The 27,963-nt window shown below is 41.6% G+C and overlaps 1 protein-coding gene and 1 non-coding gene across 3 annotated transcripts in view; one reads left to right on the top strand and one right to left on the bottom strand.

The window, feature by feature from the left end:
• Positions 1-220: 220 nt before the first annotated feature.
• Positions 221-27,963, bottom strand: part of ADTRP (androgen dependent TFPI regulating protein) — an 85,847-nt gene continuing 58,104 nt past the window's right edge. For both annotated transcript variants that reach the window (XM_059688636.1, XM_059688634.1), the window contains 3 exons: positions 20,417-20,532; positions 8,236-8,387; positions 221-2,214 (listed from right to left, as the gene is read on the bottom strand). In XM_059688636.1, the coding sequence (XP_059544619.1) occupies positions 2,183-2,214; positions 8,236-8,387; positions 20,417-20,532 (300 nt within the window). In that variant the 3' untranslated portion in view covers positions 221-2,182. The remainder of the gene's footprint in view (positions 2,215-8,235; positions 8,388-20,416; positions 20,533-27,963) is intronic.
• On the top strand, positions 21,793-21,912 carry LOC132232175 (small nucleolar RNA SNORA28). Its single transcript, XR_009452318.1, has one exon. It is a non-coding gene; the product is annotated as a small nucleolar RNA SNORA28 (small nucleolar RNA).

Consider the following 27,963-nt stretch of genomic DNA (forward strand, 5'->3'; position numbering starts at 1 on the left):
CTGATGAACAAAAAATAGATACAGAGGCAAAGAAGCACCAAAGAGACTGTCAAACTACATCAGGAGGGCAGGGGAGGGTTGGGGGTGGGTGGTAAGAGATCAACCAAAGGACTTGTATGCATGCATATAAGCATAACCAATGGATACAAGATACTGAGGAGTGGGGGTGAAGGCATGTGCTGGGGGTAGGGAAGACCGGGGGGGAGGTCAATGGGGGAAAATAAAGGAGACATATGTACTACTATTTGTAATCCTTTAAACAATAAAATAAAATTAAAAAAATATTATTGCTGGTATGTAATCATTTGTTTTTTACACACTAATAGCTTAACACAGCCTGATATGGGCACTGCATACCCTTTAATGAATGTTTAATCAATGTTCTTCATGGGTGTTTTGTTGCTACTCTTTTTCAAAGCTACAGCAGCACCAAGGAAGCATTGTGTGCTCAATGGGAAATGAATCTGAGGTAGTTCTGGTGTTGGAATAGATACTGCACAATGGCCAGTCATGTAGCAATCAAGGCTTAATTTGGTCCTAGGGACAGTAAAGCCACAAATAGAAATCTGCAGGCTCATTCTAGCCAAGAGCTTACTATGACTGTGAGAAGTATGCAGCCAGAGTCATCTTTAGGGTGTGGAAAATTTGGGTGATCCCCTGCAGGCTTCAGATTTGGGGAATTTCCACTGTGACAACTGCTCTGGGCTCCTGCTGAGACCAGGTGCTTGGAGCAGTCAAGAAGCAGCAGGTACCGGAAAAGAGGGGGTGTCCCAGCTCAATCCAGAAGGACTTGAGGCTCCTATTTATATGAGAGTAGAGGAGTAGGGATCAGGCGGGTTTCCTGGTGTCTGTCCTAGTCTTCCCTTCTACTGCTGCCTTATGTATAGTCTGCTCTCTTCCCTAACCCTGCAAGAGCACTCTAGGTATTTTTGGGGTATTTCTGGAGTTGGAACAGATATTGCACAATGGTCAGTTATGTAGCAATCAAGATTTAATTTGGTCCTAGGCACAGTGTTACCAGGTTTTACCCATTTTTACCAAATTTCTCCTGTATCATGTTTGGTTGGGAAGCTCAAGTACAATTTATTCTGGTGCCCACACCCCAACGCACCTGGGCCTTTGACACACCAATAGATTTGACTATCTTTACCCACCACATACTTCTTTGCAAAAACAGACCTGGAAAATTCCATTAGGAAACTTGAAGCAGGGTTCATGAATGTGCTTGCTGACAATCAGCTTTGTTAAATCATAAACTAACTTAGCAAAGTACTTTGTACCAAAGCAATCTCAGCAGTCCTCATAATCATATCACTTCCCACTTAGACTGTCCCCCAAGTAAAATGTACAACATTTATTTGACAAGTTAATCAATACTTGAACGGAAGAGATTTTGACAATGTCATTATGTTCAGTGTTTATACTTGCCCTGAATGCTTGCTCACAAGGGGGAAAGATTTCCTAATATTTTTATAACTGATTTTTTCATTTCCCCAAATAATTTGCCATTATACCATACCAGGTAGAATCTCCCTACACTTCTGTCTAGATTGAGGGGGAAAAACAGATGAGAAATCCATGAAAATAACTAGCTTATGAAAATGCTTGTTTTTAGGAAATTTGGGATTATTAAAAACATGGCACAGGATTGGAAATTAAGAGATCTGGGAGACAAAAGCTCCTGGCTTAGTTCTGACACGAACTCTTTGGCCTCATGCAGGTAACTTCTCATCTACATTCTCGCCAACCTCTTCTGTAAAGTGAAGATGTTGAATTATCCGAACTTCTTTCTCTGTCTAAACATTCTCTAACTCTGAGTTTATGAGGTGGTTTTTTTTTGTGTGTGTGGGGGGGTGTTTTTTTGTTTTCGGGGGAGGGGAGTTATGGTCAGATTTTGACCACAGACAATACTCTTCAGAGTTCAGACAAAGGTCACAAATTCTGAGACAGCAGGAGTTAATTTTGCATGGCCTTTTAAAACCCAAGAGTCCTCAAATTGAGCTACCTGCATAACCCTATTTTTAATTTAAATATTGTTTCCTGTCCTTTTTACTTTCTTATGTTTCTCCACCACCTCCCCACACCAAAAAACAAACAACAACAACAAAAAAAACCCAAAAGATGGGAAAAGAACACCCTCTTGTGTTTTCTTCCTTTTTAGTTTTTGGAAAACAGCATATAATCACTTCTTCTTCTTTGGCTGCCTCATTTCACCTGTGCAAACAAGAACAGAGAGAGATTTCAGGGTTTCCCTGTAGGTGGACATTCACCCTGACTTCAGGCAGTGGAAAGTCAAGGACTTTTCCCAAGGCAAAAGGATGTCCTTCAAGGAGTTCTAAAAAAACACCACCACTGTCACAACAGCAAGACACCACGCTGCTGCCCCGTTGGGGCTTAGCTCCTGGCCAGCCAGTGGACCAATGACGCCCTTGGACTTCATGCGGCTCTATACATCTAACATGAGCCGCTGATTGCTGTTGCTTTTGGCCACTTGTTCGCAGGGCTGTACACACTCCATCAACAAACTTGGAGACTTTGCATATGGAGACAAAGAGACCACATCAAATTAGAGGGGAAATAAAAGAGTGGATATTCACCTAATTAGGGGTCATTCTGTGACCTCTCACTAAATCAACTTATCAGCCTGGGAATAAAAGTACTTGCATATTGATTAGTTTTTAATAAGCTCATTAAAGGTCTTTATTCAGCTGAAATTATAGCCTTAGACTACTAGAATGACTTCCATTCACCCAACAAGTTGTTACCTCCATATGTAATGATCATAAATCTTTGCATAAGCTTTGAAACTTTACTAATTCATTATCTTGTCTATTGGCAAATGCTACCAATCCTACTTTGAAAATTTTTTCAGCTCAGTCTCCTTCTGGAAGTTAGAGCCCTGTTAGATCTGGTTCTGTAGGACCACAGCAGCCTCATGCTCCTAATTTCAGGCTTTACTTTTTAAACCATGACTCCCCCCACCCCCCTTAAATTATATCCCTAACAGTAATCTCTAAATCTTTTCCTAATTTATGTCACTGGAACTCCCCTTCTCAGAGGCTTTAGTGACTGATAACTTGAAGTCCTGCTGTGGCCCAGTCATCACACTGATTTTCTAGGACAGCCAGCTCCTAATCACAACAGCTCTCATGGCCAGCGAGCATTCATGTCTCTCTACATTCTTAAGGACAGTCCTCATCCTTGTTCTTGTCATCCTCATCAGTTCAAACCACTTCCAGTCACTCCAGCAAAGCCTTACAAATTTATCCAGCTTTACAGGGTTCATGTTCTTTTCATTTATGCTTCCACTTATTATTAATTTTTTATGTGAATTTTCTCCTCCCCAATTAGGTCATCTATATTAGGTCTATAAGTACAAACACCATCTCTTTTCTGAAGTATATACTTTGGGCTGTTAATGAATAATTTTTTCAGCTAAATAACACATTTATTTCCTCAGGGTCAAGAGCTTAGCCAATATAAACTTTTCAAATTTCTTCCCCTTGTAGTCATTCTGAGGGCTCCTAAAGCTTTCATTACCCATGTTGTTTACCAACCCCCAGTGCTTTGAGTCTAACTATAATCATAACCTCACTCCTTCAACCCCAGGTGGCAAGGATTGGAGACTCCATCTCCATTTAAGAAACACACAGAACATGAAGGCTTAGAGAAAAGCAGCAGAAGCTGGAGTGGAAATAGTGGTGGGAGTTCCTCCGGGGGAAGAGAGCAGGTGGCTCCTTCCACTGGACCAGAGTCTCCCACATCCAACTCCAAGCAGCTGGCTGGAGCACAAAGGAATTCTCACAAACCTACCTCTGTGCTAGAGAAGGCACGGGCCCCAAAAGTGTGGGGTTCCAGTAGTCATTTCATTCTGTAGAGACTTACATGATGTGAATATAACAGAAACAATGTTTTCTTTTTGTTTCTACAAGTAGGGGTGGGTCCTTAGTCTTGCATTCTCATGGGGCTGAGCAGTTTCTAGGCTTCTTCAGAATTCCTCTCTTACCATGTTTCCCTAGTGCCAGAGATAAGGAAACTGTTGACTTAATAATAGATCATATAATCTTACCCAAACAAAGTTCACAAAATGGATTTCAAACTCTGAATTCCCAACGTAATTGGGAAATTATGTTGTTTGTTATCGCCCCTTTCTTCATTGATGGGCGTTTTCTGAGTGGAGCAGTTCCTAGTAGGCAGTTAGGGAGTTAGCTCCACTCCTGATTTTAGTCCTTTCTTTATCCTCGTTAGATGTACCGAGAAGTGGAGATACTTTAGGCCAAACATTTAATGTTCTTCTTCTGCAAGATCCAAACATTTTCTACTGGCATGGTAAAGGAACCATTCTTTGAATAAATATCACTATGGATAGTATATGTAATTATACATCTTATTATTCCAGTAGTCAGGACATGGGCTAAGTAAAAAAAATACTGTTCACAAAGATTTACACCTATGTATCTACAACCACAAAAGCTACTGCTAGACTTCAAATTGAAAACTCGAAGAATATTTGCCTAGTTTCAGCAGGTTGGCTTGGAAAAGGGCAAGAAGGCAGATGGTTAGGAGGATATGAGGTGTTAGAGGAATGAGATTTGAGCACCAAGGAGTACCGTCACAGTGCAAAAGTAGCAGGAAGCAGGTGTAGCTGAGGACTGGCTGGAGAAACCTTGAGGGTAAAGAGGCAGAGGAAGAGGGATAAGGAATAATCTAGAGTGGACTGCTTAGGGGGAAGAAGTTAGGACAAGAAAGACAAAAAAAGCTTTAGAAATACCTAAAGAGTAATCTCATGATAATATCCTTTTGTTATGAAATGATCAGGGACAACATGCAAGGCAGACTTTATAAATGATTTCTTCATGGATAAAACCAAGAAGGTAGACTATATGGCCTTTAAACAGCTTTTATCAATGAAAATCTCCTTTAAAAACAAACAAAACCCCCCACAAATTGCTCAAGAGCAAATAGTATTAAAGAAAGGTTTTAATGTTATTCTGCCCAAGACACCATCACCATGTCACTTGGCCAGATCGGAATTTTCAGCTCCTAAACTATCCTTAGAAGGGAAAGGATCTGTGGTCTCAGGCCTCAGAACATATCCCTCAAGGATGTAAGGAGCATGGTCATGGGCTTCCAAGCCAAAATGGCAGGTCTCCCATATGTAATAGGTGTGGCCAGAGCGGCAGTCAGCTTATTGTCCAGGACTCCCAACTGGGCCACACTGGGCCTCAGGATTTCAGAAGCAGAGATTCCAACAATTCTAGCTTGAATTAGCTTGATCTCCTATTTCACTCATTAAGTTCTTCAGGAACTGCACCATCCCTGTCAATTTGCATTCAGTGAGGTGGTTGTTACTTTTAATTGCCTTGGCTGGGGAAATTGGTAATTTATAAAAAAAAAAATAGAAGGGGAGGATTGGAACATCTACATAGACAAGAAGGTTTCTGATTTTTGCTGGAGGAGAATGAGATTAACAGCAATAGTGACCAACTCTATGTGCCAGGCCCTGTTCTTGGCCCTTGACACTACCCAAGTCATTTAGAGTTCTCCAGGATCCTAGGAGGTGGGTACTGATATTCTCTCCATGATGCTCAAGAGGAAACTGAAATAAAAAGACATCAAGTCTTTTTGCAGTGTCACAGGTCTGTGAGTGGTAAGAACAAAATAGGAATCCAGGCAGTCTGGCGCCTTTTCCCTAACCAGTGCTTCCCACCATGTCACCAATGCACTCCTTTGAATTTCTGTTCTCATTCAAGGAATCTCAGACTGTAAAAGGAAGTGAGAAAGTAGAGTTAGCCCTGGATTTGGACAGAGTAGGTGGCTACTTGGGAAGTGTTTGGAGAGGAACCCAAGTTAGAGGATCCACAAAATTGACTATCCAAGCCTAGACAATGCTATACTATGTGCCCATTGGCACAGCAGGCATTAACCAGAACCCAACTGAGATGTGCAGCTGCCCTCATTAGAGGTCATATAATGGTATTGACACAAGTCATATAGCAGAGGGAAGCCTTAGAGTGTTTTAAGCCCACTAGGACATGGGAACGTGTGTTTGTACAGATAGCTCTGTTTAGTTTTATACAATTTAAAAGTGTTCACTGCCATTGGAATTTTAAGTGATCTACTCTTTTAATGTCTATTCAACCATTTGTAATTAAGATCTGTTCTGAATTTAACACATTACGATCCTATTTTGATGCCATCTAGCATGAATGAGTTTTCACTCATTTGATTTTTGAGTTAAAATCTAGAGAGAGGAGAGACACAGTAGTCTCTATCCATTTACAATAGTTTATCCCTCATATAAACATTCACTTATGCACATGTAAATGAAGGCCCACATGGTGATACTGGCCTGTTTGCTCATTGGGACCTAATTGTAGTGAAAAATTGGATATAGTACTTAAACAACAAGGCTGATAAAAAAAAAAGCTTGGTGTTGAAAATAATGACTCAATAATATTAAATATTGTGAAAATTTCATTTTTTAATTCAATGGATGTTTCAAAGTCACTGTTTAACAATTTAAAAATTAATTGTTATTGAACTAAATTTGATTAAAAAAGTTATTGTTTTCTAAGCTCAATATTTTTTTTATCTGCACATTTTTATCTGCCAAATTTTAGATGGATTTCTTTCTTAGTTTCTTTCTTTCTTTCTTTCTTTCTTTCTTTCTTTCTTTCTTTCTTTCTTTCTTTCTTTCTTTCTTTCTTTCTTTTCTTTTCTTTTATAAAGATAGATTGGGGAAGGCATCAGAAATCTTTATCCTGATTTTCAAGGAGCCAAAATAAGTTAGAATTAGCTATCAACACATTTGAAATGTCAACACATTTTTTTTCCTGGAGTTTCCTGTGGTTTAGAGTCCTGCTTTTGGGATTAATTTTTAGTATTCCATTTTTTAAGTGCTTTCAAGGAGGTTATTACCTTTGGGACTTTCTTAACCAGTTAAATTCTTCACAAGTAGAAAACATGTGAAAAAGACAAATTGCTTACCGAGGGTCCCAATATCCTCTCAGAAACATACTCTTTTGTACTGAGCCTTCTGAAACTGTTGTGGGGTTTTTTCATACACGGCTGATGTTTTCACACCAGTTCATAAATTGGGTGGAAGATGCCACTTCTATTTTGATAGAACAGAATGGCATGTGGGTGTGTGACGTGGGGGACTGTTTGTGACTCTTGCCTTCCTTACATACAAAATCAGGGTACCATGCCTGTACTTCTCTTTGGGTAGGAAAAAAATCATGGGTATTGTGCAATTTGACTTTTTGGTGGTTAATTTTCCAACAAAATAATATTTTGGGCATTGGGGTGGTGGGAGAAGCATGAAGGAGAATAAAACTTTCCATTTTAAAATCAACTAAGTTAAGATTATTTTTTCTTATGAAGAAGCAACATGGTTCTACCCACCTATAATTAGAAAGCTTAGCTTGCTGACATATTCACATTGCCCAAGACCCTGTCTAAATGAGAATTTCAATCTCAAATACAGGATGTGATCTTATCTGGTAAATGCTTCACTAAAGGTTGAAAAGCAACCTAATGGGAAAGGGATGGGAACTTATCCCGGAAGGCACTGCTGAGGTTGGAAGAGCTTAAAGGGTCATTTCCTTCAAACCAAACCAAAGCAAAACAAACAACAAAAAACCTTGACATTTAAACATATTGTATCCTTCAAGCCCTTACTTAAGGGAGGAAGACCCTGAATCCATTTTTTCATGCCAGGCATGGTGACACCTTGTTCTCTGGGTCCTAAATTCTCTAAAGATAATTTCTAGCCTTAAAAGTTTATGGGAGGAGGGGAGATAATTTGATGGGGTTCTTTGAGGAAGTATGAACTTCCCCTAGGCTTTTCCTTTGCTTATCTTTTTTTTTTAAGTATATTTTATTGATTTTTTACAGAGAGGAAGGGAGAGGGATAGAGAGTTTGAAACATCGATGAGAGAGAAACATCGATCAGCTGCCTCCTGCACAACCCCCCAGTGGGGATGTGCCCACAACCAAGGTACATGCCCTTGACCAGAATCAAACCCGGGACCCTTCAGTCCATAGGCCGACGCTCTATCCACTGAGCCAAACCGGTCAGGGCTCCTTTGCTTATCTTGATAAGACCCATCTGAGTCTTTGGCAAAGGCATCAAGGTCACTGCTTTCTGCTTTGAACTAGTTTCTCTTGTTTCTAGGAGGAATGGGGAGAGGGCAAGGAAGAAGAGTGGAGGTAAAATCGAAATAAACTGACCCCATTGCCAGTGGTTGAGCTTCTCTCCAAGTAGGTAGATGCTGGCAATAAAGATGTAGCTGAGAGAGAAGAAGGCTGCTAGACCCACTGGGCTGAGTTTGGCAAACACAGGATACACCCACGTACCAGTCTCAGAGTAGATCCATAGGACCCTGCAGAAAATGACAAGCCACAATGATTAGGACAGTAGGAAGAAAAACTTTTTCTTTCTTTCTTTCTTTCTTTCTTTCTTTCTTTCTTTCTTTCTTTCTTTCTTTCTTTCTTTCTTTCTTTCTTTCTTTCTTTTCTTTAGTGATTAAGGTATTACATATGGGTCCTTAACCCCCCATTGTCCCTCCCTATCTCCCCGCTTATGCCCTCACCCCCTTCGTGTCTGTGTCCATTGGTTATGCTTATATGCATTCATACAAGTCCTTTGGTTGATCTCTCCCTTCCCCCCACCCTCCCCTGCCTTCCCTCTGAGGTTTGATGGTCTGATCTATGCTTCTCTGTCTCTGGATATGTTTTTGCTCATCAGTTTATGTTGTTCATTATCAATGAATACTAGAGCCCAGGCAAACAAAAAGAACTCATGGGGGATATTTTTCAATAGCTCAGGTGTTCCGAAAACCTACAAAAGTGAGTCTTTTCTAGTTAGACTTGATTCAATGAGACGTCCTATTTCCTGGGCTGGACTTGGCTATTTTACCTAATCTATCAAATTCAATGATGGTGAAAAATATGGGAAGACATTGAATACATCATTAGTCAAAGACAATATGGGAGAACATGAGTCATTTTTTTCCCTGAGAGGTATAACCTGCTGAAAATTTGAGCCTACTAAGATGCCACCCATTTGCTGGCTCTCAGCCAGACAGGTGGGCTTTGTATTTCTGTACTTGAGTCACGTGTAGCTTTCTATTAGCTCTCCAAGTCTTTTGAGGTAGGAGGGACAGAGATTGAACATTATTACTCTAACACAATATGCCTGGGGTTTCATTGTCAGCCCTGATTTTGCCTCCTGGATATAGCCATGGATAGAGTGTTAAGTAGGAATGGATGGAATTACAGGAGGCTCAGATCTTGCTCAGGTGAGGATAGAATATAAATCATTTCTGTAAGCCAAGAGAAGGGAAAATATGCTAGGAGAGGAGATACAATGTCTTAAGTGAAGCCTGTAAATGCAGTTCTCTGAAAATCAACTACACTAGAAGATGCCAAAGTCTGAAATAACTCTTAAAATTAAATATGGGGAGGTTGCTCTCTTAGCGCAGTAGGCAGTGCGTCAGTCTCATAAAATTAAATATGGGGAAGATGATGCATTAGCTACAGTTTTTAAGTGGTTAAAGTACAGAATCTGGAACCAGGCTTCCATGATTCAAATCCTATTTAAGCCACCTACTAGTCACATTGCCTTCAACAATTTATTCAACCTCTGTCCCTGCCCTCATGTATAAAATGTGGGTGCAAATATCATGCACCTTATAAGGCCATTGTAATGATTAAGGGAGTTAACATGTAAAATAGAACATTGCCTAGCATATTGCAGTTATTTAATAACATTTAAAAGCTTATCTCCTCTGGGGATGGCACAGTGGGAGTCTTCTCAGCAACCTTTCTTTTGAGGCTGTTCATCTCCTACAACCTAGGATAGGCCAGGTTATGCTTCATAAACAATATTTAAAATTGGATACTTCAAGTTATCAAAGGGTGGAAGAATGAAATTCTGTGCTTAATTAAACTTTCAGAAACCCAAGAGTCATCTTGATTGTTTCAAAACTTGAAGTTTGTCAAATGCGTGTGGATGAGACAAGGACTAATATCAGGGCCAAGACTAGGATGAGGCAAGGGAGGTACCCATGGTATTAAATTTCAGGGCCCATCTCTGTGCATCAAAGGGCACAGCAGAGTGAAAATGGAACTATGGAATGGGGAAAATGTTGGCAAATCATATATCTGATAAGGAATTAATATCCAGAATATATAAAAAAACTCCTACAACTCAACAAACAACCTAATTAAAAATGGACACGGGATTTGAATAGACACTTCTCCAAAAAAGATATGTAAATGGCTAACAATCACATGAAAAGATTTGCATTTCTCTATAACATTATTAATCATTTGGGAAATGCAAATCAAAACTGCAATGAGATACCACTTCACACCCATTAGAATGGCTACTATCAAAACAGCAGAAAATATTAAGTGTTGTAGAGGATGTGGAGAAGCTAGAACCCTTGTGCACTATTGATGAGTATGTAAAATGGTATAACTGCTGTGGAAAACAATATGATAGCTGCTCAAAAAAATTAAACATAGATTTACTGTATGATCCAGCCATTCCACTTCTGGGTATATACCCAAAAGAATTGAAAGCAAGGACTCAAATTGATACCTGTACACTTATGCTCCTAGCAGTATTATTCACAACAGCTAGAACATAGAAGCAGCCCAGGAGTCCAACTATGGACAGATAAATGAAATGTGGTATATTTACACACAATGGAATATTATTTGGCCTTGAGAAGGAAGGAGATTCTGACACATCCTACAACATGAATGAACCTTGAGAATATTAAGTGAAATAAGCCAGTCACAAAAGGACAAATATTGTATGATTCCACTTATGAGGTACCTAAAGTCATAAATTCATAGAGACACAAAGCAGAATGGTGGTTGCCAGCGGCTGGTTGGGGGAGGGGGAAATGGAGAGTTACTGTTTAATGGGGACAGAATTTTCAGTTTGGGAAGGAAAAAGTTCTGGAGATGGATGGTGGTGATGGCTGCACAACAATGAGAATGTACTTGATTCCACCAAACTATATACATAAAAATGGTTAAAAATGAAAAATTTTATGTTATGTGTATTTTACCACAATAAAAAGAAAATTTTAAAGGAGGCATCAGGCCTGGCAGTGTGGCTCGGTAGCTGAGCGTCAAGCTATGAACCAGGAGGTCATGGTTCGATTCCTGGAGGAAAGGAGTGCTACGAATATCCTTCTAAAACACATGTCAATGGGATGCACATTCACAGGATTCCACTGTTGGAAGGTGTAAGGGACAAGAAGTAGATAGCCCTGCGGAACTAGGGTTAGGAGTTTGGGCTCAATAGGACATCTGAATATATTCTAATCATTAGAATTAGTTCACTTTGTTTACTTTATATACTTGAAATTTGGGCTTGCTAGTTCCCATGCACATTTACATAAGATAGTCTACAAACAAGGACATTGCCCTACAGGCCTGGAAAGTTTCTGTTTATTTACTTCATTTTTGTTTCCTTCAGCATAAAGTTCTGGAAGGAAAGTTTCTGAAGTAAGATAAGGAAGTCTGTACTTTCACAGAAAAAGCACAAAGAAAGTTATAGGTCTATTAACTGACAGTGAGAAAAGTAATGAGAACACAAATAGAATATCAGGCAAGAATGCAGTTGTTTAAGGAAGGGCAGTGAGCAGAGAGGCCTGAGTGAGGACATGTCACTCAGTTGGTATTGCTTCTTTATGGCTTGCCTGAATATATGTTCAAAGGAGAGAGAGGGAGAGAGAAATGGAGATGGAGAGAAGCTGGGAGAGAACAGGAAGAGGAGGAGAGGAGGAGGGGCATAAGAGAGAAGAGGAGAGGAAGGAAGGAAGAAAGGAAGGGAGGGAGGGAGGAAAGAAGGAAGGAAAGAAAGGGAGGGAGGGAGAGAAGAAGGGCAGGCGAAAGAGGGGCAAGAAGGAAGGGAAGGATGAGGTGAGAAGGGGACAGAGAGGGAAGGAGGGAAAGAAAGAGGAAGGGAGGGAGGGAGGGAGGGAGGAAGAACTAGCTTAGCAGGTCCAAAACTGAATGTCATTGTTCTCTATCTCAGTCAGTGTCAGCTTTTCCTGAGCCCCAGGTTCGATCCCATCAAACCACATCTAAAGGTTTCTCTAGTGCACTCATTTCATGATTTCAGTCTAGGCTCCTTCATCCCACCTGGGTTTCTGTAATTGTCTACTCACTGTGCTTTCTTGCTCCCTTTAATTCACTTTCCACACCCTAGGCCACCAGTAATCCAATACTCTTTCTAAAAGAGAGATGTGTTCATGGCACCCCCCTGATTCCAGTGGATCCCTGCTGCTTTAGGAAAATATCCAAGCTCCTTCACCCAGCCTACCTGGCCTTGCCTTGCCTGCCCATCCACTCTCAGATCTGCAGTCCATCCATATTGAATCTCTTTCTGTTTTATTATTATTATTATTTCTATTTTTTAAATTGATTTCAGAGAGACAGAGAGAGGAAAGATAGAAAGAAACATCAATGATGAGAGATGCTCTGCCTCCTACACACCCCACATTGGGGATCGAGTCTGCAACCCAGGCATGTACCCTGACTGGGAATCGAACCGTGACCTCCTGGATCATAGGTCAACACTCAACCACTGAGCCACGCCAGAAGGGCCCTCTCTGTCTCTTGAACTAACCAAGGTCTGCAGCTTCTAGACCTTCACCATGCTGCTGTCTCTGCTTGGAACACCTCTGACCTTTTCACCTCCTGGGACATACTTCTCCTTGCTCTGGGTCTGGCTGAATCATACTCATTCTTCAAGGCTCAGCTTAAAATTCAATTTCTCTAGAAAAGATTTCCTGAATATCCTTTAACTCCCTTCTATTAGGTTCTTATGCGACATGCTTCCTCTACCATGAACTTAGCCATTTTGCTTATTTGACTCTTTCTCACGACCCTGGAAGCTAGTGAGACAGGGGTCATATCTGTTATACAAATCAGCTTCCTAAATGCCGGAACACAGCAAGTTCTTTATGTTTTTAAATGAATGGCTGTTTGGATGGCCCTATTAGCATCTCCCTTTCAACTGCTGTCCACGTGGCTGCTCTAGACAGCTATCAGCCGCCCGACCCAACAAGAGCTCCACAGGCTTTGAAACTGGAAAATGTACCCAGGAGCCTTCCAAATTAGTTAATCTGATGTTTACTTTATTAATGCTTTGAAGAGGCCAATGGCTCTGACCCTCAGTTGAGATATCAATAATATGTGTTCTTCTGGAACTGTCTGCCATGCGGTTCTATGTGAGCCAGGGTGGGCAGCACACATTGGTAGCCAAAGTCAATCTTACAATCTTCCCATCCTTCATCTTGTAGCATCAAATGATTATCATGAAATGCATATTTTCTGTGTCTTATCAATAGAGAAATAGTGGAAGTCTGTGAGTTAGAGATTACTAGATAGCTAGGAATTTTGTGGGCTTTGAGTATCTTAATTCTTAAAGTGTTAACCCTCATGTCATATCTTTCTAGCACAGCAGAATAAATAGAATAAAGACCCTCTTGTCTCACGTTTCATGCTGACTTCATACATAAACATGTGAGAGGGTCATGTCTGCATCTAAGGCCAGAGGCAAGCACAGCCTGCATTTACATTTGCAAATGAATTCAACAAAGTAGCAGAAGAATTCTCACAATGAGAATATCCCTGAGAATGGGTGACCTAGGGATTACACAGCATGGCGCTTTAGTCTATTGCAGCCCATGAAACCCACCCCCTTGTCACACCTCAATTCACCTACCTTCCCAGGCTTTCTATTCATCCCGTACAAAATGCTCTTAGCCAAATATAAATAATGACATATTAAAAACAACCTCTAGCTTTAATAGCTACAAAAATTCAATCTGATTTTTAACATTAAGTTGTGAATTTCTACCATTGTCTCAAAAAATAAATTCCTGTAATGAGTTACGTTATGTTCAATAAATTTTAGGTGAAGCAAAAGTAAGTAGATAAATAGATATATAAATATAGATAGATAGATAGATAGATAGATAGATAGATAGATAGATAATAGATAGATGATAGATAGATAGATAGATAGATAGATAGATAGATAGATAGATAGATAATAGAATGAAAAGAAATTCTGATGCTTAACTGTCAGTTTACTTGGATGTTGAAAGTGCTGGCAATAATGAGAGTTGGGATGGCAAGCTCTTTATGGTATCTAAAACTGTTACCAACCCCTCCCTCGAACATTCCCTTCTGGTTATGAGGTTCTTATATATTCCTGATTTTCTACCATCTGATTATACTTTGCTGATCCCTTACACCTCCTGTCCCTTAGATGAGGGCATTTCCCTAGCATTCTCTTCCCATGTTTCTTCCCTTTCCTTCTCTTTCTCTCCCTCTCTTCCCTCCCCCTCCTCCCTTCCCCCCTCCTCTCACTACTCCAGCAATCTCATCTCACCAGGAGGGTTAAACTCTTTGGATCTCTGCAGCCAGGTTTGATTAACCAGATGGAAGTTTCTCTGAGTAGGTGGTTCTCAGCCTTGACTGATGATTAAGTTGCCTTGGGGGCTTTAAGATTCTGATGCCCAGAACATATCCTGAACCAATTTAATCAGAATCTTTTGAAATGAGACATAGATATGGGATTTTTAAACTGAGTTTTTTACTTATACCCAAAACTATTTATTTCCTAACTTCTCTACATCTATTAATGGAATCACTATCTTTCCAGACTACTGGCTGAAAATTCTGAGAATTATCCTTGATATTTTCCTTTTTATTTGCCTGCTACGTCCAATCAATCCATAGAACCTTCTGTTACTTCAGCAATGAATCTCAGGTATGTCCCTCATTCCTGATTGCACAGCTGTATCCCTCTTCAGGTTGTTCTTATTTCTAATTTCTATAACAGGCATTTTGGGTGAGTAGGAACTGAGGCTTGAACAGAAAGGGTAAGAAACATAGATAGCCATTTCCTCTTCTAGCCCTTCGCTCCCACCCCTCTTCAATATTCATGCTGGCTAGCCTGGACCCCAAACATTGATAACAAGGGAAGCTGTGTGGCATATTTATATTTATTTTCATATATTAATTTACAAGAGAGCTAAGGAGCCCTTTGGAAAAATGGGGCTGGGATTCTGATCCCCATGAAAATCTGAGGTTATAAAACTATGCAGTATCTACTAGTAGATGACCCTAGGAGGTCATATTTCAGGAAAGGGCAACTGGCTCTGGGAGAGAATTCACATAATGCACTAGTGCAGTGGTTCTCAACCTTCTGGCTCTTTAAATACAGTTCCTCATGTTGTGACCCAACCATAAAATTATTTTCGTTGCTACTTCATAACTGTAATATTGCTACTGTTATGAATCGTAATGTAAATATCTGATATGCAGGATGGTCTTAGGCGACCCCTGTGAAAGGGTCGTTCGACTGCCAAAGGGGTCGTGACCTACAGGTTGAGAACCGCTGCACTAGTGGGAGTAGAAGAGTATGGTCAATGCTAGATATGGCCAGGTGGCTGACCCTGGAAATGAGCTTAGCCCAGCCCTCTGGCATTTTTTAAGATCTTCTGGGGATATGATGTCTCTACGTAGAAGTGTGTATGTGTAAATGGGTGCAGTAATTTAGAGGACTATTAAACCTGCCAGGTACCAGGTGCCCTGCCAGGTGTGGTCGTCACCTCAGTAAGCACAGTATAGAAGAAAAGAATCATCTATCTCATCTCATACAAACTGTTATTGAGAAGTGATTTTGCAAATATCTTCCCCAAGGCTGACTTATGGCTGCATATCTGTGCAACAGTTGCACTGGGCATGCAATACCTTACACACTAGCAGAAATACTAGGGCACAAGCAGATTTATGGTCTACCAATATCAAGGTGGTGATATCCTCCAGGCCAGCGGGGGCTGTGGCAGTGGCCAGAGGCACTGTTCTATTTCTACCATCATAGGGGCAATGGTAGTGTGGCATTGTTAGCAATGGGGGTGAAGTACTAACCCTAAAGCGGAGCCAGGTGATGTTGGGCCCAGAACACTAGGTGTTGTGGCTCTACGGCCTGTGTAGGAGAGCAGTTTTCAGGACTATGCACCACACAGGCATGTGTGAGCATTCATTGGATTATTAGAACTCCGTAAAGGTCGGTGCTCTGAGCACTTGGACCTGGTATGACATTGGGACTATGAAAAACCATGGACAAAGAATAAAACAATGTGATTAAGCTATATGGAAAGAATGTTCAAGATAACTTTTATTTGTATATTGTTTTATTCTATTTTGCTTCCCATGTCTCATCATCCCAACCCATTTTAATCACTCTTGTCAAGATACCTTTTGAAAGCATAATTTTCTGGCCATGTCACTAATACCTCTCACTCCCACCTCCATGCCATAGAAATAAACAACAGTGGCAATCAAATCTCACATTGTCTAAACTATGTCTCCGCTTTTAGCCTGCCATCCACAAGCCTCCTTAAGAGGGCAGTTCCAGTGTGATTTCCTTTCAGTGTCTTCCGGTAAGAGCAAATTGCTGACCATTGTCCTGTGCCCTGTTCTCCTTTGGCCTTGGGACTATGCTGTGTTGTCTACTTTCTCCCATTTTTTGAAGTTCTAATCCAGCCAGTCCTTCAGGACCCAGACCCAATGCACACCTTTTCCACACTGGCCAGCAAGACATAACCACTTCCTCCTCCATGTTTCTGTAGCTCCTTGTTTTGTTCTGACATTTTATCACTTCCCATTGTGTGTCTTGTAATTTGAGTGCACAGCTAATCTCCCCTTATTAACTACAAAACCCCTACAGGCTGGGGTTAGCCTTATATAACTTTGCTTTTCCCAGCAAGACCAGCCTTGTGTTAGGGGAAATATTTGTTCAAAAAGAGAATGAATAAGAGCCAGCAGTAGGAACATTTGTATTTTCCTGTTCCTCGCCATGGCCTCAGAGAGAGCTAGGTGAGGTATTCTGAGGTGAGAGAGAAGGGAGGAGTGAGTGAGCTACCACATTTATAGGTGACTAATGCTTTCCAAAGGAAATGAAAGATTTGCAGTTATTACTACTTTGTAAAGCTTTATTTTCCCACTTAGGGGCCAGCCTCCAATTTTGCAATCTGAAAAATAACAAAAAGCAAGTTCCACATGTAAGGCAGTCCCCACGGTCTCGGCAATTATTTTTAGGTCATTGTGATGTGATTTCTGCGGTGAAATGCTTCCCTGGCTCAGAATTATTGCCATTTTTCGGACTCATGTTTGTTTCTCACGCTCTGTCTGGCCCGGGCCCATATTCCTGACCTCATTTCTGCTATACCGTTTCCCTATTTGACCATCCAAACAGGCACGCCTAACAGCTGACCCACAGCCACTTCCCCAAAACATCTCCATGGATATCCACAGTTTGTGGAGCTTGTTGATGGCCACCTGTGGCCATGAAGGTTCATGGGCCTCTGAGCATTGCGTAAGGGAGGAGACAGCAGGCAGCAAAGAGTCTGAGCTCCCTTAACCAAGGAATGGACAGAAATAGGGAAGCTTCAGTCAGTGGTGCAGCATAACATGGCCACATACAGGTGCATTTGATTTAGTCTAGGAATAAAGGGGCCTGATGGACCAAATGCTGATTTACTGCTTCATTAATAAGGAGGTCCAAACCCAAATCACTGGGTGCACCCAGTCGCATTTCTGCTGGTGCTTCCTCCCACTTGCTCCATTGCATCACTTTCCCATCACAAGCACAGCGCTGGACACTACATCATGAACGCTTTTAGACAGCAGGAACCATGTTAAGCTTTTTCGCATACCCACCCCTGCAGCACTTAGAAGAATATGTTTTGCACATGCAGTGAGCTGAACAAATACCTGGCCATGTGCATAGAGTGGAAAGAGAACTGGATTTGGAAATAGACCTGCATTTAAGTCCCAGCTTTGATTATCCCTGGCCCTATGCCCTTGGGCATGTCATTGAACCCGCTGAGGCTTCAGGTCTCCAATGCTAGGCGGTCTCTAAGTCTCCTTATCCAACCCACCTTCTCTAATTATATTTGAAATTGATTGATAATGCCATCAACTGGCTACCACCAAGTCTCACAAACGCCACCAACGGGTCTTCTCGTGCTTTTCTCCTTAATTTTCACACTCCAGCCAAAATCAACTTTTTAATCATCTTTCTTACCTAAGCCACATCAATTTATTCCTCTGCTTAAAACATTCTCCACAGAAAATCCCTCTAGTTTAAAAGTCCAAACTCATTGATGTGAATTCATGATTTAGCTTTACTCTGTCCTGCAATTCAGCCACACCCTCAGCTCCTCCAGCCCTTCACAGATGCTGATCCCTCTGCCTAAAGGTCTTTCCTATGCCTCTTTTGACTTATTCCTACTCATTCTTTGGGCCTCAACTTACACATTCTTTTCTTAAGAAGACAGTCTTCAGCATCCCACAATGCCCTTTGCTTACCCCTATACAGTCTCATCATCCTGTCTTCCCACTGTGTGTGTACTTTCTTCTCTCCCAGGAAGCCCCAGGAGGCAGCATGGTATCTTGTACATTCCTGTGTCCTTGTTAACTCAGCACAGTGAATAACTGAATGGACCTATGACATACCCCCCCCATGACCACCCACCTCCCCCAACTTGTTGTACCTCTTCTCCCCAACCGCCCAGTTCCCTGCATTGTCAGAACACATGCCCAGGCACCAACAAGCCAACCCCTCTTGACTGCTGTTTCTCATCTTTTACGACCACTGCAATTTCCCCCAAATGCTAGTGGCCGTGGTGCTCTTGCACGTTCTTGGTTTCTGGGGTCAGATTTGAGGATCAATGATCAGCTTCCAAGTTCTTAGGTAGAAAAAGTTAATAGATCAAAAGTACTATCTTATATATGAACTCCAGAAGTTATACTTGGCAAGAAAGAGTAAATAAGATTAAAGTCCACCAAACCAAACCAAAGAAAACAGAGTATAGAAATGCATGTATATAATCAACCAGCTACTGCCCTTCTTCTTCCCAAAACATACAACAGACATATCATTATGGATACATACTCTTACCCCATCTTGGAACCTGGGATTTATTTAGGGCTTTATTCCTTTGAGTTAAGGCAGATTTGGCAAATGCATGGCATATATCTTGTTACTCTCCATTCTCATGCTATTGGCCAATAACAATAAGTGCTAACACAATTTTCTTTTGGTAGGGCCTGAGAATCCTTCCCAGCACAGGGTTCCCAACATCAACTACCAGTAGGTCCCCAACTTAAGCATTATTCTCTAAAATGACCTTTGTTAAAATTCAAAGGCCCCAGGCTGGAGAACAGTGTAGATCACTGGAATCTTGGGTTAGATTGACTGAGCAAGTTCTTTCTTTAAGGCAGGGAAAGCAAGGAAGACTTTGGGCACTCAGGGAAAGAGGGTGCGAGGGTGGGAGGAGCAGGCTTCAGAAAAGGGAAAGAAAGGCAAGGAAGGAACCATTATCTGAGTAGTTCTGGCATGAAGGTTACTTGCTCTAAGACAAAGGTTCATGAAGCCCATGGAGCAGGCACTAGGGGCCCAAGCCCCTGTGGAACGTGTTCTCTTTCTGGCTTCTGCTTCTGACAGGGCGCTGTATTCCATTAAACTTCCCCCAACATAGGGATTGGGGGATTACCCAGCTTGTCAGATATGAATAGTTTATGTGAGTCTAGACTAGAGACGGAACATCATGATTAGCTTCTGATATGCAGGCAGTATGCTTGGCATGCCTCTTTCAGTAAAAGCATGGAGTGGATGAGAAGGCTCTAAAATGGAAAGGGGTTTCCACTCACTGGGTGGAAGATCAAGCACTTCCCCTTGATTACAGATCACTGGGCAGTATTTCTGAGAATTAGTGTTGCCAGGTGGTTGAATGATAAAATCTAGGCCAGCTGCTTAAATGAGCTTGCATGACTCCATGAGGCTGTTCTGCAAGCCCCTGGGCAACTGCCCAAATGCCCTCTAGGAGCTCTAGTGCCAGATGTTGATGCAAATAAACCCATAATGATGCAGGCAACAGGAATGGAACACACCTAGCATGCTCAACTGTCACGTGCCTTTTTAGAAAGAATATATTTAGATGCCTTGGGTCATTCAGCTATTCAAACATTTAATTGCAAGTGGAACCAAAGATCAACGTTTTCTTGGGGAAAGTAACATGTGTAGTAGCTTTGCAATGACTAATTCTTCCTGAGAAGGAGAGAGGAACTCGTGACTTGCTGCATGTGTGTATGTGTGTGTGTTGTGCCAGCTGTGTATTCTTTTGCTGTGATGTGTCCATGAGTATCAAAAACAATCAAAATTCTTTTTACTTGAAAACTTAAAGATGGCTAAATCCCCCATTAACTCAATATAAAGGCAGTCTTACAGAACAGTATGCTTCTGGAATATTCCTCAGAGGTTTGAATGACAAGCTGAAGATGGTTTTCTCTCTGCAATTCTTACCTGCAAATGTAAGCAAGACTCGCAGCAGCCAACAAGGTGAGTCCATTCTTCTTCAATGGATAGCAGTGTGGCCTGAGGATGACTTCAACCAGGGAAAAGGGGAGTATGAATGTGTGCTGCAGGAGGAAATATGGCAGTCATGGCAGTGCCTCGGCTTCCTAGTGTTTCTCATTCTCTCTTCCCCCTCCCGTCTACTTTTTCCACAACTACCAGCGAAACGTTCCGAAACTGAGCTCGTATTCCTTAGGTGCCCAAGTTACCTCCAGTGGCTCTCTCTTGCTTAGCATACGCATCTGAACTCCTTTGTCTGGCTACCAAGGCTCTTTTTAACGTGCCATTGCCCAATCTTGTCCTGTTTATTGCCTGCTGCTTCCTTCTCCTAATACACACACGTGCATGCATGCACACACATGCATGCACACACACACATGTGTGCACACACACACTCACTCCTCCACTGAAACAAGGCTGTTTCCTTCATTATTCTTTGTACCCAGCATGCTTGCTCCCACCTTCACACTTCCCGTTCATTCCTCAACTGTGCGAAACGTGTCTTCTCTCCCTGTACTGTATTCACATTCATCTATGCTCTCACAGCCAGTGCAATTTTCCATGATGCTGTCTCTGAATTTTCCTTGTGCTAATTGCTCTCACCCAATCTAACTGCATTTATATCCTGTGCCATGCAGTCTAGCACTTGTGATGTGTATTTGTAAGATCTTGGGGGCCAGAGAACACGTCTTAGCCCATCTCTGCATTCCCCATTGCACTTGGCGCCATGTAACCTTCCTATTGATGGGGCAGGTGTTGTGGGGAGGGGGTGTGAGACTCCCTCCAAAACCCGCTATGCCCTCCCCACTCCTTCCCTGCTTAACCCTCTCCTTCATAACCATCTGTCTTCTCTCACATCTTTCAAACCCTTAACATGTTTTTAAAACAATGCAATCAAGGAAATAAGCCTTTAGTAATAGTGGTGTTTTCAGGTGGAAAGACTACAGAGGTCTGCTCCCATCTTGGTTGTGGGAACTGATCTGGGAACTAAATTTGCCCTTCTGCCATACTCTGTGCTTATTGGGAATATCTAATAGTGTTAGCATTTTACAGTTTTTACATTTCTGTCATTCCTCTTTCATCCCTCTTGCATCCATATCCTTTTCCTGCAAACTCCATCCCATTCCCATTCCTGAGTCCCAAGGCATCTATGTCAGCACCTTGGTTACAGTAGTCCCTGGGGCTTAGGAAGACCACAGCGCCCGCCTGACCATGCTCCATGCCTAGCTATGTTCTGGAAGGCCTTTGCTGTCCATCCCATTATGCTTGTGCTCAGAGGCAGCCCCAGGAGGCAATAGCTTCCTCTTGCCTTATCTGACCTAACTAAGGTACAGTCAGATCAAGACCTTTAGATGACACAATTTGATCTGGCGATAGCAACAAAGTCTAACCTATTCCAGTGCTCTCTCCTCTATGAGAGAAGCCAATATATAGACTTAGACAGTGTTAAAAAATAATAATAAATTTTAAAAAGACATTTAGATGACAGGAAACAAGACAAGTGTTGGGATGAGAAGGAACAAGTCTTAAGCATAGGGTGTTACTGGGCGGAGAGGGCCTCCTGCGGGCCCCCAGTCAAGGCTGCTGTTGGGTGGCACAGAGCAGTTAGGCCTCTTTAAGGACCTGAGAGCCAACATTTTAGTAGCAAAGCCTAGAGAAACAGCCTTTGGTACAAGCCATAGCTTTTATATAATCTGTCCAAAGCTGGTCCTGAACCTCCTGACTGGTTGGATATGCAAATGGAAAGACTGCCAGGTGCACTGTCACACCTTGCCTCCTGTTTCAGTCTGGTTTTAGGCTATAGCTTCTGTGTCTCTCCCTCCAGTAAAGGAACATGATATTTAAAGGCACGACTTTTGAATCTGGACCCAGACTGGTTTCTGAACTTCTGCTTCCTCGGCTGTGAAATGGGGTAATAACTAATGCACACATGAGGGGTGCTGCTCTGAGGACTGAGATACGTGCATGGAAAGGACTGGCCCCTTGGCCCAGGAGACTTGTAGTGAACATTAGCTGTGATTGCCCTTACTGTGATATCATTCTTCTCTCATTGCTGACCCAATGTGGAGAGGGAGAGGCAAAGTTCTGGGATGCCCACAGCAGCCGGTTCCCGGATGCACCCTGACCCATAGGAGGAGGCTGTGGTAGCAAAGCCATCCCCACAGTCACCCCAAGACTCCCTCCTCAGCCCCCAGCTGACGCCTTTGCTCCCAGCCTCAGAGCCCTGGCAATGCTGTGACAGACATGATGTGTGTGTGTTTTTTTCCCCCAGAGGCTACCTCAGGAGGTGAGAGATAGGGCTGTCCTTCCAGCAAAGCCCCTGCCTCTCCACCTGCCTTCATCCTGCCACAGCCAGGAAAGATCCAACTCCTGCTAGCAACCATTAACAGTCCCATTATACCAGCCTTTGCTCTGACAGATTTTATTAGCACTGTCCACTGGCAGCAGCTTCTGCTCTCTACATTAATGATTATTTGGAACAGAATTCCTGTGAAACAATGCACTGTGTCTGCATTAGGAGAAAATGAGTTCACAGTGATTAATGCTTTCACAACAGATAGCTCAGGGATGCATGACTGGTCACCTCTTCAAGGGGCCTGCCCTTTGCAAGTGATATTCAATTGAATTTCCAAGTGAATTCTCCCTGATGACTCTGGGAAGCTTACTTCAGTGATGTCATTAGTGATGGGCCATATACTGTGGCTTAATACCTACTAAAAGGTCCTTAAAAGAACCACAGTTTTTGGCTGGGCTGGAGGTAAAAATGAGGGAGTAGAAATGAGGGGAGGAGGAAGACCACATTCTGTGAGCTTTCTAAATATTTAGCTACTGTGAAGAGCCAAGCATGACGCACTAAACCTTGTGGTATTTCAAATGTACTGGTATGTCACCTCATGTTGATATAAATTACATAACCTTTGTCAGGCAGCATATTTTTTTAAAGAGGAAGAAACAATTCAGTAAGAGAAAAATCAAATATGCTTTCTACTTCCAAAAGAATCTAATAATTAGGCTGGGATTGACACAAATTAGAATGCTGCCAAAAATTGCTGAAAACAGTGACTCATCCTGTATTTCAATTAACAGTTTCTCAGTTTCCCTTATAAACAGTGAAGCTGACAAAAATTAATTATCTCAGAGGGGGTAAAATATTTCTTTCCAAAGTAAACAAAACACCATGGGCTGAAACAATAGTGTGTGTAAACAGAGAGGATGGAGGACGCTATCTTTCCTTGTCAAGTAAGACATCATTTTGGTACATTTTTCTTTAAATATCTCATTTTAAAAGCATCGGTTCAAAGGACAGTGTTGTTCTTTTCCCATCCTTTTTTACTAAAGTATGTCTTTTCTCCCTTGGTGTAATGCCTGCTTCCATTTGGATATATTAGAGACAGAACTATAAGCATGAAATATTGATTTAAGCATTAGTATAATAATTGCCATTTAGAGTCCCTGGTTGCAAAATAGCTTTGTAGATAAGTACTAAAATTTACCAGCCCATAGAAAATTCTTACAAGGTTACAGGAGTGGCAACATGGAAAAGAATGAGCACTTACTTTGACTCAACTCATACCAGTAGGTAAGTAGCTGCTATAAACAGTTTCCCGGTATATGAAGCTTACAATAGGATGCATTTGCCTGGCTCTTCTGCAAGAGGCCAGGCTTAATCACTGAGATAAGCCATGGAGCCAACAGCTCATCATTGTCATGCAGGCTCCAGTATTGAATCAATAGGCTAGGATGGTCATACACTTATCTCTAAGATTCTTGGGGGAACAAAAGCACTTGATTTTCTCCAGTGGGAGAAATTCAGGGAGCCTCCACACTTTAAAAATCAGGTAACATTTAAAATATGATCTCTGTCTCTTTCCTCTATTTCATTTCTTTACTGAACTAGCTGTTGGGTTGAGTTGACTAAGATAAACAAAACAGTTTGTACCTTCTTGGACTGGTCATTAAGAGACTTTCTCATTCATTTCTGTTTCTAATGAACTTACATGTTGCCCACTTCATATTTGCATGTGTCTTCTTCCTTCCCCTGTTCAGGCAACACTTGGATCTGAGAATTAATTTCTCTCCCATTGCCTCTTCCCAAATTGATGTCCTTTCCCCAAGTCTCTAGGATAATGTCTTAGGTTTATAGTGCTCATGGGTAGCAAGTTTTAAATCAAGTTTTATTGCACCAACAAGATCTGATTTCTGGGTATGTTAAGGAGGGTGTTTTTGCTTAGTGTATATTAAATATGTCACTTTTTAATTTATTTTAGAAATGAAAGCCTTCACAATCTCCTCAGGGCCAAACACATGGTCAAAACATCAATTAAAACTTAAACATAAATACAACAGACATGAAAACAAAGGCAAAACCAACCTTAATAGAATGCTATTTTACCAGGCTTGTCATTACACTGTGGATCATGTTCCTTAAGGCTGAAAACTACATGCAGTAATAGTTGTTTTGTAAATCCTTGTAACACAATCTCTGCTTTTCATAATACCGTCCTTTTGCCAGCTAAAAACTTTTACCTCACTCCTTAGCACCTTCTCTTACTGTAGTTTCTGCCTCCAACCATCTACTAGTATATTCTCTATAGTTCCTATATTATTAAAGGTGCAATTTTGCTTTCAATCTGAAATATGGCAACCCTGAATGTAAATATAAGCTAAATTTCTTATATCTCTAGGGGGGATTTCTCTCTCTCTCTCTCTCTCTCTCTCTCTCTCTCCTACACTACCTGCAGGGGGGTCTTTTTTTTAACTTAAATGCTAGAGTTTAGAAGATAATTGGATTTGTAAAAATTCCCTTTTCCACTTTCTAGGAACTCAAGTGCATAGGCTGGGCACCACTATAAAGAGCCAATGTTCAAATGCCTGGGAGGAGGGATTGGGAAGATAAACCAACTACAGAAAAGCCACAGGCTTCTCTTTGATCTCCATAGTCTATGTACGTAGCTGATACAGCCCAGCCTGCTAAATATTCAAAAACAGAAGTTAAAAACCAATAGTTTCATTTACTACAGAGGAGTAGTAATGATTCCTTGGCAATAATAACAGCATTAGACCCCTTTTATAATCACTAACTCATTCATTTACTTCTTATAACCAAATGTGGTTCACTTTTTCCTTCAAATTCTTCTCATAACTGTCTATTCTTTAACCTTCCCCAGAACCACCTCCCTAGTTTCCCCTATTTTGGTACAAACTCAACATTGCAATTTGACCAACCTCCTAAAGCAAGTTTCATGTTGCTACTCCTTGCTCCAAAACTTCCTGTGGCTCCCTGTTGCCTCTGTCTCCTGCCTATACTCCTTCTCTAATCCCATCTCTCTCTCTCAGCTTCCACAGTATCTTCACAGACTCCCTCTTTTCAACTCAAACCAGTCTTCTCTTTAATCTTTGTGTTTTATCCTATTTCCTTCCCTAGAATTCCTTTTTTTCACCCATCAGTTCTGTAATTCTGCTCTCTCATCTGTCTCAGCTTTGACACACCTTATAATCAAAAGCACATACACTAACATGAGAAGATATTTAAGAATATCAAGCCCTAGGAGAGCACTGAAACACAAATACACCAACCAGAGACCTGCCGGTCCACTATTATTGAGATTCAAATTTAACAATACCTTTCCCGACAGCCAAAGTAAAAGAGAGAGATGGAATGTACACAGTTCTTTTTTTACAAGGGAAACTAATTTTTTCTACCCCTAATTAAGCCTCAAATAAATTTCTACCATTGTATTTCATTTAGGGACATTAAGTCATGGTAGGCAGTGCTCTCAACTGTGTCCCCATAGCAAGCACAGAGGTCTTGGTTCCACAAACTGTAAAATCTCAAGACAAAATAATTAAACACAATCTATTGAATGGGAGATAATATTGTATACTTATGTAGCCTTGTAATGATCAGAGCAGTAGATGGATTTGAGAAATACTATTTCCTTCACAAGCGTTTTTAGTGTTTGTCCCATTTGTGAGTCAGACAACAGCCATTATTTTATTCTGTGTTTAGAGCTGGGAGTGTAGGTATTACACACTGTTGATGATGCTGTTGAATGCTTGGAGGAAGCCAGAGAGTCTGTGGTAATGGTCACAACCTTTTACTGCAGATAAAGACTCTCATCAAAGAAACCATCCTGCCTCTTGGAGCTGAGTGCCCAGCCCTTTCGGCTACCTCTGAGGCCCATGTTGCATCCACATTATACCTACATCACATCCTGTCTTCCTTCGTATGAGATGCTCACTCTCCTGTTCTTCCCACAGCTTCTTTGGTCTACATTAGACTCTTCAGTGCTTGATTATATTCAGTTTTATTTTTCACCGTATGAAGTTCATGTAATTTTTCTTCTATTCCGAATTAAATTATAAACAATTTGAGGTCAAAGTTCTCCTTTACTTTTTCAAGACATCCTCCCAACTCAGATTTATAAATGCTCTTTGACTGATTTTCTTCATTTGAACCTTTATATTGCAAAGTAGAATTAAGCCTTTAATATGGTTTACAGAGCCCCTAGTGAACTAGTAAACTGTCCTGTCTTACTTTCATGCCCACACCCCACCTACAGCCTTCACCCCGCCCTTACCTCCTGATTAATCTGCACTCCATCCCTAGTACCCTCTCTCACCACTGATACATAGACACTTATCCCTCCCCTCACTACCTTCTTCTCACCTTACAGGGATAAGCACATATCACTGATTCTGGGACAGAATCTGAAACATCCAGCAGGTGCCCTTCCCTGGCATGGCCGGACCTCCCTGTGCTCATCCCCCTCACAGCATTACATAACTGCATTCACCTAATATTGGACAAACTTTAAATGGAAACAATTCAAAGAAGCTTAGGGCTATCACCATTTCATCTCCAGTGCCTAGCATGGTGCTTAACCTACTCTGGCCACTTAATATCTGTAGCATTAGCGAATGAATCAATGAAACAATAGAATGGGCACAAGAGGAAGAATAGAGAGCTCTTCAGCATAGCTGGGGAAGATAACCCAGTATCCTGGTATGAGGAGACAACAGCTGCAGTCCAGATTCAAATGGCATGGGCAGCCATGCATCAGCTATGCCCATAGTAGCAGGGTCACAGAGTCAGTTCCACTTCAGGCTGGTCATATTTATCCTTTGTCATGGCTATTGATTTATTCTCCTAACATTCTGAAAAAGGGGTGTTGTGGGTCACAGAAAAACTTGCAAGAAAATGTGACTCCTGGGAACACCCCTTGGGTGCTCATGTCATGGCAACTAAATTGCAGACTCAATAAAGGGGTTTCACCACCCAGGAGCCAACAACTCTGCAGAAGCTGGAAGAAATGTAGCCAGTAAAGGCTGTTCTTTGTTAATCTTGGGACCCACTGGCCTCTGACCCTTCCTTCTGAACTTGGCCAGGTGGAAAACCCCCAGGTTTTACTTGATATCTTCTTATATCCCTCCCCTGTATTAATCTGTCATTCGCCCTTCCTCTGTGTTTCTGTGCCTGGCTGCACATAGAACAC

Source organism: Myotis daubentonii, chromosome 3 (genome assembly GCF_963259705.1).
Source record: "Myotis daubentonii chromosome 3, mMyoDau2.1, whole genome shotgun sequence".
Taxonomy (NCBI): domain Eukaryota; kingdom Metazoa; phylum Chordata; class Mammalia; order Chiroptera; family Vespertilionidae; genus Myotis; species Myotis daubentonii.